The 13,115-nt window shown below is 60.5% G+C and overlaps 2 protein-coding genes across 2 annotated transcripts; both read right to left on the reverse strand.

Annotated features, from left to right (window-relative positions):
- Window positions 1-62: 62 nt before the first annotated feature.
- On the reverse strand, window positions 63-3,289 carry MNEG_8341 (methionyl-tRNA synthetase; the record flags this gene model as incomplete). Its single annotated transcript, XM_014043185.1, has 8 exons — window positions 63-247; window positions 411-473; window positions 829-886; window positions 1,079-1,197; window positions 1,586-1,777; window positions 1,965-2,385; window positions 2,635-2,842; window positions 3,091-3,289. Coding segments are annotated over 8 exons (1,445 nt in total), but the record flags the coding sequence as incomplete, so codon positions are not given.
- Window positions 3,290-11,653: 8,364 nt separating this feature from the next.
- Window positions 11,654-12,813, reverse strand: MNEG_8342 (hypothetical protein; the record flags this gene model as incomplete). Its single annotated transcript, XM_014043186.1, has 2 exons — window positions 11,654-12,156; window positions 12,306-12,813. 2 exons carry the CDS (start codon window positions 12,811-12,813, stop codon window positions 11,654-11,656), a joined length of 1,011 nt encoding a protein of 336 aa, XP_013898640.1.
- Between the last annotated feature and the right edge of the window lie 302 nt (window positions 12,814-13,115).

Consider the following 13,115-nt stretch of genomic DNA (forward strand, 5'->3'; position numbering starts at 1 on the left):
CCCCCATCTCGTCCGCAGTCGCCCCCTGCATGCCCCTCGCCTGCAGGCAGTTGGCGCTCCACCCGCCGTCCTTCGAGGCGCCGTCGATGTAGGCCTGCAGCTCGCCGCTCAGCCGGGGCAGGTCCAGGAACACGTGGCGCGTCGAGCGGACGACGGGCTTGGTGCCGGTGATCTTGCAGCGCGGGTTGATGAGCTCTGTGGGGTTCATGAGGCTGCCGCAGTTATCGCACTGGTCACCACGCGCATCCTGTGAATAAAATGCAGGGCGGGCGGGGTGCGCGGTTGATGGGCCGGGACGGGGGCGAACGGCTGCGAAAACAGGTGTTTGCTGAGCACGGCGCAATAAGATTCTTGTTTAGCTGGGCCCCAAAGGATGACGAGGGCGGCGCGGCGGCTGTTGTGGCGCGCACCTCATAGCCGCACTTGGGGCAGGTGCCCGACACGAAGCGGTCCGCCAGGAACTTGCCCGCGGCCTGGGAAGTGAGTCGCGTGAAAGGCCAGGGTTTATATTGTGTGAGGCATCCACAGCAGTCGGCGCACAGAGGGTCCCCGGCGCAGCCTCGGCACGCCCACGCCTGGACAAAAGCATCAGCGAGAAAAGCCGTGCATGCCTTCCTCCAGGCCGTAGCCGGCTCGCATCCCGAGGATGGCCCCATCACGGCCTTCAACCCCATGCCAGTGGGCGCGAGGAAGCCGCGGTTTGCAACAGCGAGCCCTGCATTCATCCGACCTCAAAGTCGCACAACGCAAACCCACACAGGACCCCAGTGCCCTCGGTCAACCCAAGTCTGAGCACACACGACCCGATTTCCTGCCTCCCGACCCCACCTCGCTGTACAGCTGCTCCATGGACTGCTCCAGGCAGTTGCCGCGCTCCCACAGCTGCCTGGGGGCGGTTTCGAAAAGTAATGTGAGGGAAGCGGTTGAGAGGGAGGCACTGCGCAGCGGCTGGAAAGTCAGGGCGGGCGAGACACACCCTGCCGCGGCCGAGTCAATAGCTGTGGACCGCGCAAGATGGCAAAACACATGCCGGCGCCGCAAACCACGATCAAGGCAGGGGAGTGGGGCCGGCCCTCACAGGAAGAGGTCCTGGCAGATCTGCGTCTGGTGGCGCGTGGGGGTGCGGCCAAACTTGTCTGTGCTGATGCCAAACCACTCGTAGATGCCCTTGTGGATGGCGTGGTACTTGTCGCAGATCTGAGGGTGAACAGGGAGTTGGCAATGGGTGAGAGCGTTGCGCGGCAGAGGTCATGGCGGGCGTGGGCACACTGGACTTGGAAAGTTACTTTGTTGTTGATTGGTAGTCACTCGTGCTCGCCACGCACCTTGCTGCCATGCATAATCCTTAAAAACACACACAAATACCACAAACTCACACACATATACACACACAAACATACACACACACACACACACACACACACACACAAACGTGCGTGCGCATAACCTGCACCTACATGATCTACACTCCCCTGCACACAAGTAGACATGCGCATGCCCTCAACACACACACAAACACACACACACAAACACACACATGCACACCCATATACTCATAAGCAGCGCGCAAACACGCGACCCACACCTGCTGGCAGGTGAGCCCCTCCTCCAGTGCCTTGGTCTCAGTGGCGGTGCCGTACTCGTCTGTGCCGCACACAAACAGCGTGTTGTAGCCGCGCGACCGGCAGTAGCGCGCGTAGCAGTCGGCGGACAGCACGCAGCCGATGATGTTGCCCAGGTGGGGGACGTTGTTCACGTACGGCAGCGCGCTCGTGATCTGGGTGGAAGGTGGTGCGGGTGGGGTGCAGGGGAGAGGCAGGTCGGGGCAGCGCCACGGGTGGCAGGCGAGCGTGGGCAGCGCGCGCTGCACGCCATGCACGCAGGCCCCGCTGGATCCCAGCAGCCTGTGCCAAATTTCAGGCACACACGGCCGCCAATGCGCCGCGCCACGGAGATCCGCCTACCAGCACGTTCCGCCGCGCCTTGGCGGGCCGCTTGGGCACCGCCGCCGCGTGCGCCGCCGCGTCCGCCTCAAACGTCGCCACCAGCGCGCCCTCCTCCGCGCCGGCCAGTGCGACAGCCAGCGCCGCGGCGACGGGCAGCGCCGCCTCAATGCGCGCCAGCAGCTCGCTCACCGCCGGCGGCGCGGCCGAGAGCGCGCCGCGGCGCTGGAGGGGCAGCAGGGTGCAGAAGACTGCGGCCTGCGGGCGGGTCAAACAAGGCGGAGGGTCCCGCCAGCGCGCGCCCGGCGCCGTCAGCCACGTGCCAGAGGACGCTGAGGTTCTGGATCCCCCTGCGCTAAGGGCGGGTTCCTTGCTGCTGCTGCTGCTGCTGCTGCTGCTGCTGCTGCTGCTGCTGCTGCTGCTGCTGCTGCTGCTGCTGCTGCTTTATCAGGCAGCGGTGGGCTTGCTGCTGCTGTGTAGACCGTGTTCTAGAATGTTTTGCAGCTGGCGCCGTGCGTGGGCAATCAAGGGCGCTGGCGGCCAGTTGTATAGCCCTGCAAGGCAACCCACAGCGCTGCTGCAGAGCAAGCACGCCCGACCGTTTCCCGTTCAGCAGCCGTTCAGCAGCCAATCATGGATGCATCCAATCAAGGAACTCGCGCTCAACACAGCGCGCAGGTAACCCTCGCACGACCGCTGCCCACTCACGTCCGCCAGCGACGGCACCTCGCCGCCTGCCAGGAAGCTGCCCGCCGCCGCCGACGCAGCGAGCTCCGCCAGCGCCGCATCCAGCTGCTCCCCGCCCAGGTAGCTGGCCGGCCGCAGCACCGACGCCTCCCATTCGAGCCATTGCGCGTCGCGTGGCGCGGTAGCGCCAGACGGCTTCAGCGTCGAGCCCTCTGCAGTGAGTCGCGCGGCAGATGGATGGCAGGTCGGCGCTCGATGGCATGTGCTAGACTGGCATGCCAGGCAGGCGGCAGGGCGACGCGCCCCCAGCATGGCAACGATTACTATGTCTGCCGCAAGTGTCGAGCGCAGCAGGGCCAGCAGCTGCTGCACATGGGTTGTGCAGCGGCGCATTCCATGAGCAGCAGAGCGGGCGGCGGCCGACACGCGGTCGGTTTGCGTGTCGCCTGCGAGCCCTCACCTGCCAAAAACGATGCCACTGCATTGGGCTCGGCAAGAGCCGCGCCTTCCGAGAGCGCCAGGGACACGCTGGGCGTACCGAACGCGTTCTTGGGGTCAGCAACGACGAACGCTAGCTCTAATCCAGACACCTGAGCAGATATGCACGCCTTTAGGGCCTGAGCGTCGCCTGGGCGAGCCGAGAGCTTCGGGCTCGCCATCCCGACGACCAAAGCGATCTAGCAAGAGAAGATCGCAACAAATCAATGTATTTGATTACATAGACGGTTACGAATGTACGCTCAATAGGCATTAAAACATTGCCCAAGTGAGGAGCTTTTGGTATCTAAGAAGCCAAATGAGCTTGGCGCCATGCACCATTGATTGAAAACGATGCTGAATTGTCAGAATGACCAACCCTCAGAGCTTCGCAGGGGTTGCAGCTGCCAGGGCATGGCATTCTTGGTGGGTGCTCGCACGAGTTGACTATGCACCGAGCACCGTGCATCAAGTTGTACCAGTTGGGGCGATGCTTGGCTGTGGGCGCTGGGGTTTCAAGGCATGTTTGTGACTGGTACAACTCTACGTCATGTTGCCAGCAACCCGTCCAGTGAACTCGCTTGTTACCCATCCCACTAGACAACAAGGCGGAACCCTCCAGGTGACGCCAAATTACCCGGGGGCTTCCGTTGGTGGGGCACATGCTGGCGGCACTCTGTCAGCTGGGGAGCGTACGGTGCAAGGCAAATGCAGGCTGGCCTGCACGCAAGTCACGACTGCAGGCTTGCCGCGACGTCCATTGCACTGCGCCCATCACATGCTGATGAGCACGTCGTCTCATATGCAAGCATACCGGCGGACCGGTGCTCAAACGGGTGCAAATTTACATTCCATGGCGAGGTACTTATTGTCAGCTATGAAGCTGACCAGCTGGGGAAGGGCGGGGCTGGCACATGCGGTTGTGCCAGACAATGTTACAAGCTCTAGCAATCACCAAAGCAACCAATAATGGCACTGGCACGACTTGTGGCAAACGGGAGAGGTTTCTGTAACACTGCTGTCAAGTCGTCACACAATTTGATACGCTCATTGGCGCTCACATTTTTTTGGATCTAGCAGGACGGATGATGCGTGGCCGCCTGCATGTGGTAATGCCGGCGCCTGGTTTTGGGTGTCTGTGCCTGTCCCTTGCTGAAGCGCCCGTTAAGATAAATTTGATCTGTATCAAAGCGTTTAAGGTGAATTCTGGGTTCAATCAGCCAGCAAGCCTGAAGCACAGCGACAAGGCAGTGAGAGCACAGCAGAACAGGGTGTGGGGCCTGCCGAAGCGGTGGGCCCCATGTGTCGGCCACCACAACAGCTTTACTATCACGGCACTGTCACCTGTACCGTGTGGCTTCCCTGGCGGGATCGATCAATACATGGCCATAGTTTGCAACTAGAGAGGACCACTCACCAAACTAGGGAGGTTTGCCTTCAAGCGCTGACACCATGAAGTCAACCACCACCACCATAAAGTCACCTGGACACCTGCATCGTCACTCCAGTGGCACTGTTATCACCTTTGTACACCCCTACCTTTCCATCCGAGGCGGCTCTGCTCTTTTCCCTTTTGGGAACAGCATCAATGCCATAAGTGACAGCGGGTGCAAATGGCACACCACATGGGTGCCTCGAGCAGGCTTTACAATAGCAGGCCGCCTTTCAAAAGACTGTGATGTGTCATAGTCGCGGAGCTCAGAAATTGGGTCTATACCCTCCCGTATACAATGATTTAGCAGATAGCGGTACCGGTAGGCAAAATATCTGCACGTTGAGTCCTCGTCTCCACCTGGTACACAAACGCCAAAAACAACATGAGATATTATTTGCATGATTTGGTTTGGATTTCAGCAGGCGTAACATTTTACTGATTTTCGGCGGTTGACCAACGTGGAAAAAAGCCGTCTGGATCGAAGGCCGCATTTCACCACAAACATAGCCGAAGGCGGAGGCATAAGGCGAAACAGTAGTCCTACATCATTCAGCCTTTTGTCCGCCGTGCATGCTCACAACCGTGCAGGCCCCAGTTTACCTGGATCACTTACGAGGCCCGGCGCTTGACAACAGAAATTGTGTATCCATATAGATTTTTGAGTCATATCGGCGCGTGGCAGTACCACGCGGCAGTGGTGCTGGCTCGGGCGCAGTGCAGCGTCGGTGCAGCGTCGGTGCAGCGAGCAGCAAAGAGCGCGTCCCGGCTGGCACATCCCCAGCACCAGCCGATTTCAAGCTTGCCCTTGCATCATCAAAGATATGAGTCGTGGGTTCGACCAAGGTTCCCCCGTCAACCGCCGGGATGGCGGCAGAGCGCACGGCGCGGGGTCGTCTTCGCAGCGCGCAGGTATTCAGACGCATTGGCATAGGTTTACAATAAACTTGCGTGGGCAAACAAAGTTTGGCGCCATGTACCGGCTACACCAGTGCGTGCAAGGGATGCAGCAAATGGCGAGGTACAGCGGCGGTGCCGCCCTCACCATCATCACCGGCGAGGGGAGCCACTCAGCGACGCGGCCACGACGAGGTGCATCCGACGGTGACGAGTCGACAGCTGACGGAATCGCCGCTACATTACACGACGAGGTGCGTGCGTGCGTGCGTGCGTGCGTGCGTGCGTGCGTGTGTATGCCAGGCCTTGATGACTGGCCAAGTCTTAGATGTCAAACGAAGGATGCTCGCGCGACTGGCATGACCTCTTCGTTGCCTCTGATCACCTGGCACATAACAAACCTGCCTCTGACTGCCGGCAAGCCTTGACTGTGTTCTCAGCAACACTACCAGCTTCTGCCAATACCGTACACCTGATTCCCACGGCCGCGAGTGCGCAGGTCGTTGAGTACATCCTCCGCCACGAGCTCCCTTTCACCCAGCCGGACGGCGACTCTGGACAATTCACCATCTACCTGATGACTGAGTGAAACTCTGGAGGCGCCCGCACAGCAACATCAACGATGTTGCAAGATGAAGGCATCGTACAGGAGCAAGATCTTGGCAGTTGAGCCATTCGCCCAGCCCTACCTGACACCAGGGCAGCCCGACGGATTGTCGGCGCCAGCGCCGGCCCCCGCTTAAGACGTGCCAGGCGCTAACTGCATGCACACAGCTGCGCACCCTGCAGGTCTGTCTGTGCCGCAGTTGGCTCTGGTACATTTGCAACCCACACCCACCAAACGACGCACAAGCACGCACCATGGCATCTCCAAGGCCTCCAGACCTGCTTGGCCACCATGCATGATGGCCAAGCGGAAGCACATGAGTGCCCGTGTAGGTGCCTCCACTGCTAGCCGCAGCATTTTGTTTTTGTTGCATAACCATGATCACGTCAGATTTCACACACGGAATGGCGGGGCGCTTACATATGTTTTTGTGTAACTTGCATTTGGCTGCAAATTCCTGACAAGCAAACACGCGCGTCGCTGCACAGCAAGCGCCACACATCGCAGCTCGTAAGCGTTCCACTGGAGTGTTGCAACCTGCACATGGCACTGCGGACCTGATGCCTCACAGCTGTCCAGTGTATGGTCAGCCCGCAGTAATGCGTACGATATTGCTTGGCATACAGCATACCTGGCGCAGGTGGAGGTTGCAAGCAGCAACAAAACACCGACTGCGCTGCTTGGGTCAGGCGTTGCTGATCCACGCACACTCCAAGACAATTCCCAAATCTCGGAAAGACAACGGCAGCAGTCAACACAGGCCACAAACATCACTGCGACCAAGTAGTTGATGCCGAGGTGAGTCACATGACATGACCTGCATGGACGCACTTGCAGGGCAATCACATCCCCCGCCCCAGCCACAAACATGGGCTCTGCCGCGTCGACGTGTTGGTTGGCGTGCTGTGTTGTATTTGCAATCAGTGGCTGCACGGCGGAGCACTTGACAAACATTTGTGTCGTAAAAGCAGGTGGCACAAACCCTGGGGTATGTCATTGGCTCGCCCGGGAAGAAGCAGCTCAGCCATCACAATGCTCGATCACGGCAACGAGCGCAGTCGATCGCCAGAGGGCGGGAGTGCAGTTGCGCACACATCCAACGTCAGTGGCAACCCCGGTGACTCCAGCATCACCTTGGACCAGCAGGTGCTGGGAGCACACCTCCCCAACCGCATTTGCTCCTGCGCTTTCGCCTTCGCATACCAAGCTTAAGTGCACTGTGTTAGCGTCTGCTACAATTATAGCAATATCTGTAATTATAGCAATATCTGTAATAATCATTCCTGCATTAGCATACACCCTCCTACAGTGCTCCGACCTAACTCCTGTTGAGTCGCCCCACAATTTGGTGCGCTCCTTGGCGTTCACAAGGTCTTGCATCTAGCAGGCCGGATTACCGATGCGGCTTGCATGTGGTAATGCCGGCGCCTGATTTGTGAGTTTGGGACAGGTCTGTCCCTGTCCCTTGCCTTAAGTTGATCGGTATCAAAGCGTGTATGGTGAGTTTCGGATTTGATTAGCCACAAAGCCAGAAGCACAGCAGTGAAAGCACAGCGGAGTTCTTTGCCCTTTTGGGGATGGATAGCATCGACAATGGTATCATATCTATGATGTCACTGTCCAGTGCCGGGCGGGTGCGAATGACACACCACTTGGGTGCCTCGAGCAGGCTTCAAAACAGCAGACCGCCTTTCAACACACTGTGATGTATAATACTTGCGAAGCTCAGACACGGGGTGCACACCCTATATTATGATTTAGCAGATAGTGTACCAGTCGGCAAGATATCTACACTGCGAGTCTTCTTCTCCAAATACACAAACTCAGATGACATGGCATGTCAAATATTGCTTTGCATAAGTTGGTATTGACTGATCACCAGGCGAAATTTGATAACGGCGGTTGACCAACGTGGAAAAAAGTTGTCTGGATCGGAGGCCGCCTTTCACGCCAAGCATAGCCAAAAGCGGAGGTAAGGCGATACAGTAGTCCTAAATTATTCAGTCTTTCGTCCGCCGTGCATGCTCACAACCGTGCGGGCCCCAGTTTTCGTGGGTCGCTCACGAGGCCCGGCGCTTCACAACAGGAACTTTGTATTGATATAGATTTTTGACTCATATCGGCGCGTGGCAGTACGACACGGCAGTGGTGCTGGCTCGGGCGAAGTGCAGCGTGCAGCAAGCAGCAACAAGAGCGTCCCGGCTAGCACATCCCGCAGCATCGGCCATTTGCAAGCTTGCCCTTGCATCACAAACATGAGTCGCGGGTTCGACCAAGATCCCCCAGTCAACCGCCGGGGTGGCGGCAGAGCGCGCGCCGTGGGGTCTCGGCAGCGCGCCGGTCGGCAGGATCATTGGCACAAAGCAACGATCAACTTTCACGGGGTCTCGACATGGGGCGCCATGCGCCGACTGCACGAGTGTGTGCAAGGTTTACGGCTGCTGGCGAGGCACAGTGGCGGCGCTGCCCTCACCATCATCACCGGCGAGGGGAGCCACTCAGTGACGCAGCCACAACGGGGTGCATCGGATGATGACGAGTCGACAGCAGACGGAATCGCCGCTACATTACACGACGAGGTGCGTGCATGCGTGCGCGTGAGCGTGCGTGCATGCGTGCATGCGTGCGTATGCCAGGTGGTCATGACTGACCAAGTAAGTCTTACATGTCAAACGAAGGATGCTCGCACGACTGGCATGACCTCTTGCCTCTGTTCGCACATATCAAAGCTGCCTCTGACTGCCGACCAGCCTTGATTATGTTACCAGCAACGCTACTACGGACAAACTTGACCCCGTACACCTGCTTTGCACGGCCGCGATTGTGCAGGTCATTGAGTACATCCTCCGCCACGAGCTCCCATTCAACCAACCGGACGGCAACTCTGGACACTTCACCATCTACCTGACAGAGTGAAACTCTGGAGGCGCCCGCACAGCAACATCAACTATGTTACAATGTGGGCATCGTACAAGAGCAAGATCTTGGCATTTGAGCCACTCGCCCAGCCCTACCTGACACCAGGGCAGCCCCATAGATCATCGGCGCCAGCGCCGGAGCACGCTGAAGACGTGCCAGGCGCTGACTGCATGCACACAGCTGCACAGCCTGCAGGTCTGTCTGTGGCACAGTTGGCTCTGGTGCAATCTACAACCCACCCAGCGACTTACAAGCACACACAACGGCATGAACAAGACTGTCAGACTTGCTTGGCCACCATGCGTGTTGGCCAAACGAAAGCGCACAAGTGCCCGTGCAGGTGCCTCCTCTGCTAGCCAGCCGCAGCGCTTGCTTTGCTGGTGTTGCAGAGCCATCATCACATCAGATGTAACACGCAGGACCTGCATGTTGATCTATGTGTTTGTGTAACTTGCTTGCATTTGCCTGCAAATCTTCAAACGACGAATTGTGGCCAGAGTTAGCGCCGGCAGCGGTGTCGGCGGGGGGCGCAGGCAGGTGCGCACACATCCAAGAGCAATGGCAATCCTGGTGACTCCAGTGTCACCCCGGACCAGCAGATGCTGGGGCAAGCCTTCCCAACCTGCCATTAGCAACCAGCTTTCAAGGCCTTCGACCGAGCTGCGGACTGCCACGCCTGCAAACGGCCAAAAACAGGTGAAACCGCCTCCTGCGCTTTCGCCTTCACATGCCAAGTGCACTGCGTCCGCCACAAATAATTGTGGCAACCTCATTATGCTACGATAAATTTCCTGCACTAGGCTACACCCTCCTACAGTCCTCCGACCTAAGTACAGTAGCTGCATGTGTGCAGCTACGACAAACCTGGCGACGGTCCGTCCATGTCCACATACAGGTAAGTTGCTGGGCTCGGTGACCATCACGTAAGCGTGTGTCCGCAGGGAGCGAGGGCGACCCTGCGAGCGTCAAAGCTCGACTGACAGCACATGTTTCGATTCAGGTGAGCCGTCTTCGCTTCGTGTTGTGAAGCAACTTCTGCAGCGGTCATGGTAGTGTATGACGGGCTCTCATGCGCCGCAGCGGCGCCCAAACACTGAACGTCGTGTTTGGCGCTTGCTGCAGTCGCGCTCTCGTGCACTCGCGCACGCGCGTTGCAATTCTGCAAACCCAAGCTCTGCGAGTGGTACTCCAGGATCTGGTGGCGTAATCCGGCGTGTGTGCAGCTGCACACCCGCCGGGGGTATGTTGGGGATTCCCTCAAGATCCCCCGAAAAAAAATTGGCCACCCGCTTACAAGTGCGAAACCGGTGCTGGGTATGCTCCTGGAAGGCGTGAAACCCAACCAGGGGTATGCCTTGACGCCCGGCCCGCAGCCCACGCGGCTGTGTAGAGTCCACGCTGTGGACCTCCAAATAATCAGCCACAGGCGCTGGCTTCGGCCTCGCCTCACGGCACTCCAAACCACCCTGGGTTCAACGCCCTCGGGAGGGGTGATCACTTGCAGTGTCATATATCGCATGCCTGTCGGCCCATACATGCCGCCCATCAGCATTACCGCAGCTGTTCTTGCCATCATCCTCAGCATGTGCACAAAGCACAGCCGCGCCCCGTCCTGTGGGCATCAGAGGGCAATATGTGCCCTGCACCTCACGGTTCTAGCACGGCCAGACTAGCCACCACAACTGCCTTGTACCCAGTCACTGAATTTGACAGGGCCCGCATGCAGAGGACTGCAGCTGCTACAGCGCAAGGCCGTCCTGCTGCACCCGGCAGCCTCCACCACCCTTGCTGCCAGTTGTGATGGCGTCGAACCGGCGAGGCGCCGCCTGTGCAACTGGGGCCGGCGGCGGCGCCGCCGCGTGAGCAGGCCGCAGAGGGCCACCATGACGCCCCTGCAGGGCGGCAGCTGCTGGGCGTCGCTGTCATCGCCATGCGCGTTTCAGCACTGCAGGGGGGTTTAGTCCCATTTCCACGGGGCCAGCGCCGGGGGCGCCAGGGCGTCGGCGCGGCGCAGTGCTGCAAGGCGTGGGCCAGGGCGTGCGCTTGCTCGCAAGGCGCCTCGCCAGTGTTGCCGCTGAACATCACCGCAGGCTCCCCGCAGTCTGCGACAATGTGCGTCTGCTGCAGATTGGCAGATGGGGGAGGTGCATTGCGTGCAGAAGCCCCGGTGTCCGGCGTTGTGCGGCGCACGCGCCCCTGATGGCAGTGATGCTATAATATGAGTAACTTATCTATCTATCCCTGATGAAGGTCAAGCAGCTTGGCCGCCGATCAGCAGCTGTTGAGACACCGAACCAGGCCCACCCCAGCCTGCCACCCACGTTTGGTTTGGAACTCACAAGCACCATGTGTAACACTGCGATCCTGCAAGGTCATAGATGCAGTGCTGCTTGTTCAGAGCTGAAATGATGCCAGCATTGGCTACAACCACACGCCATAAGCACCATGCGTATCAACTGGTGAGGACGATTGTCTACTAGTAAAAAGCAACCAGGTCCGCTACACAGGCAGCCTTGGCAGTGGCAGCCGAATCGGCACCGCCAATGCAGATCAACACCACACTGCAGAAAGCGCACAGTGCTGCTCAAGGCGATACCAAATTGAACATGGAGGACACACCTGCAAACGATGACAAGACACAGAACCACAACATCATCACATGAAGCCGGCGCAATTGGACGCTCAACTGCTTTAAAACGCCAGCTGGTCCCGCAGCCACTCCTGAATGCCAGCCGCCCCGCCCGCCCGCTCTGCGGCCTCATACCCTGACTGCATCAGCACCACCACCCTGCGCCTGCCGCCTTGGCCCCCAGTGCCGCCGCTGCTGACGCACCCATCGGCGCCCAGCAGCTGCGCGGCGGCTGCGGCCCAGCCGGTGGGCGTCGCCGGGCGCGTGCGGCTCTCCTGCGCCTCCGGCACGAGCACGATCAGGATTGCCGTTTCATTCTCCTCCTCATCCAAGACAATTTGGGGCAGCAGCTGCTCCTGAGAGAGGCCCTCCAGCTGCGCCGCGCCGCGCGCCGACGCCGACAGCGCCTCCGGCAGCGCGGCTCGCGCGGACAGCGGCGCGGGGCCGCCGGCGTCGCGGCTGTGGTCGCTGGCGGCATCAGGCGGGTCCCGCAGGGCCGCAAGGACGCCGCGGCAGAATGCGCTGCTGCGGGCGGCGGCAGCCTGCCGGACTGCGGCGCGCTTGCCTGCGAGAACAGGTGGGTGGTGCGATCAAGGGCGGCTTGATCACGGGGTGTGGGGGGGGGGAGATATACAAGACAGGTCGGTCAGGCATCACGTTGTTTGCTGCAGGCGACAATGACACCCTGCTGGGACCTCAGATGTGCCCACGCACCTGCTGCTAGGACCTTGGCGGGGAGGGGCTCGTCGTGCCCCACACCATCTCCAGCAGCAGCAGCAGCAGCAGCAGCAGCAGCAGTAGCAGCAGCAGCAGCGGTGTCCGGCCGCCGCAGCTGCGCCCGCACAAGCCACTCGTGCGACGTGTACAGCAGGTGTGCGTCGGCGGCGCCAAACACGCCGGCCCCCCAGCCCGCGGCGCACGCGTACACGCGGGACAGCCGCGCCGCGGCATCCGCCTCCGCCTCCGCCGCGCGTGCTTCGGCGCCCGGCCCCGCGCTGCCGGCGCGGGCGGCCGCGGCGGCCGTCGCGACCACCCACGACAGCCAAGCAAGATCACTTGCTTCTAACGAGTCCAGGTCGCCCTCCGCCACAGCCGCCAGCTGCCCCACAAGCGCGAGCCCCTGCTGCCGCTGCCGCTCTGCCGCCTCGGCGCCCCCCTCTCCGCCGCCGCCGTCGAGGGCGGTGCCGCCGCTGTGTTTGACCAGGCCGCCGGGCAGTAGCATCCCCGACCACGCGAGCGCCCAGGCCGCGCGGCAGGCATCCTCCGCAGAGCACTCCACCGCCGCGTCGCGGCAGCGCGCCGCCAGCGCCAGCAGCGCGCGCGCAGCCGCGCCGCTGCAGTGGCGGCTCTGCGCGAGCGACCAGGCGACGGCTGCCGCGTCCTTTGGCGGCCACGCGCTCAGCGGGGGCAGCGCGCCCTCGCCGTCCCCGCAGCTGGGCGAACCCCTGCCGTCCGCCCCGTTGATCCACGCCACAACGCCGTCAAACAGGTCAGGGTCGTACGCCCCCGCAGCAGCCGCCCCCC

Source organism: Monoraphidium neglectum (assembly GCF_000611645.1).
Source record: "Monoraphidium neglectum strain SAG 48.87 unplaced genomic scaffold scaffold01574, whole genome shotgun sequence".
Taxonomy (NCBI): Eukaryota; Viridiplantae; Chlorophyta; class Chlorophyceae; order Sphaeropleales; family Selenastraceae; genus Monoraphidium; species Monoraphidium neglectum.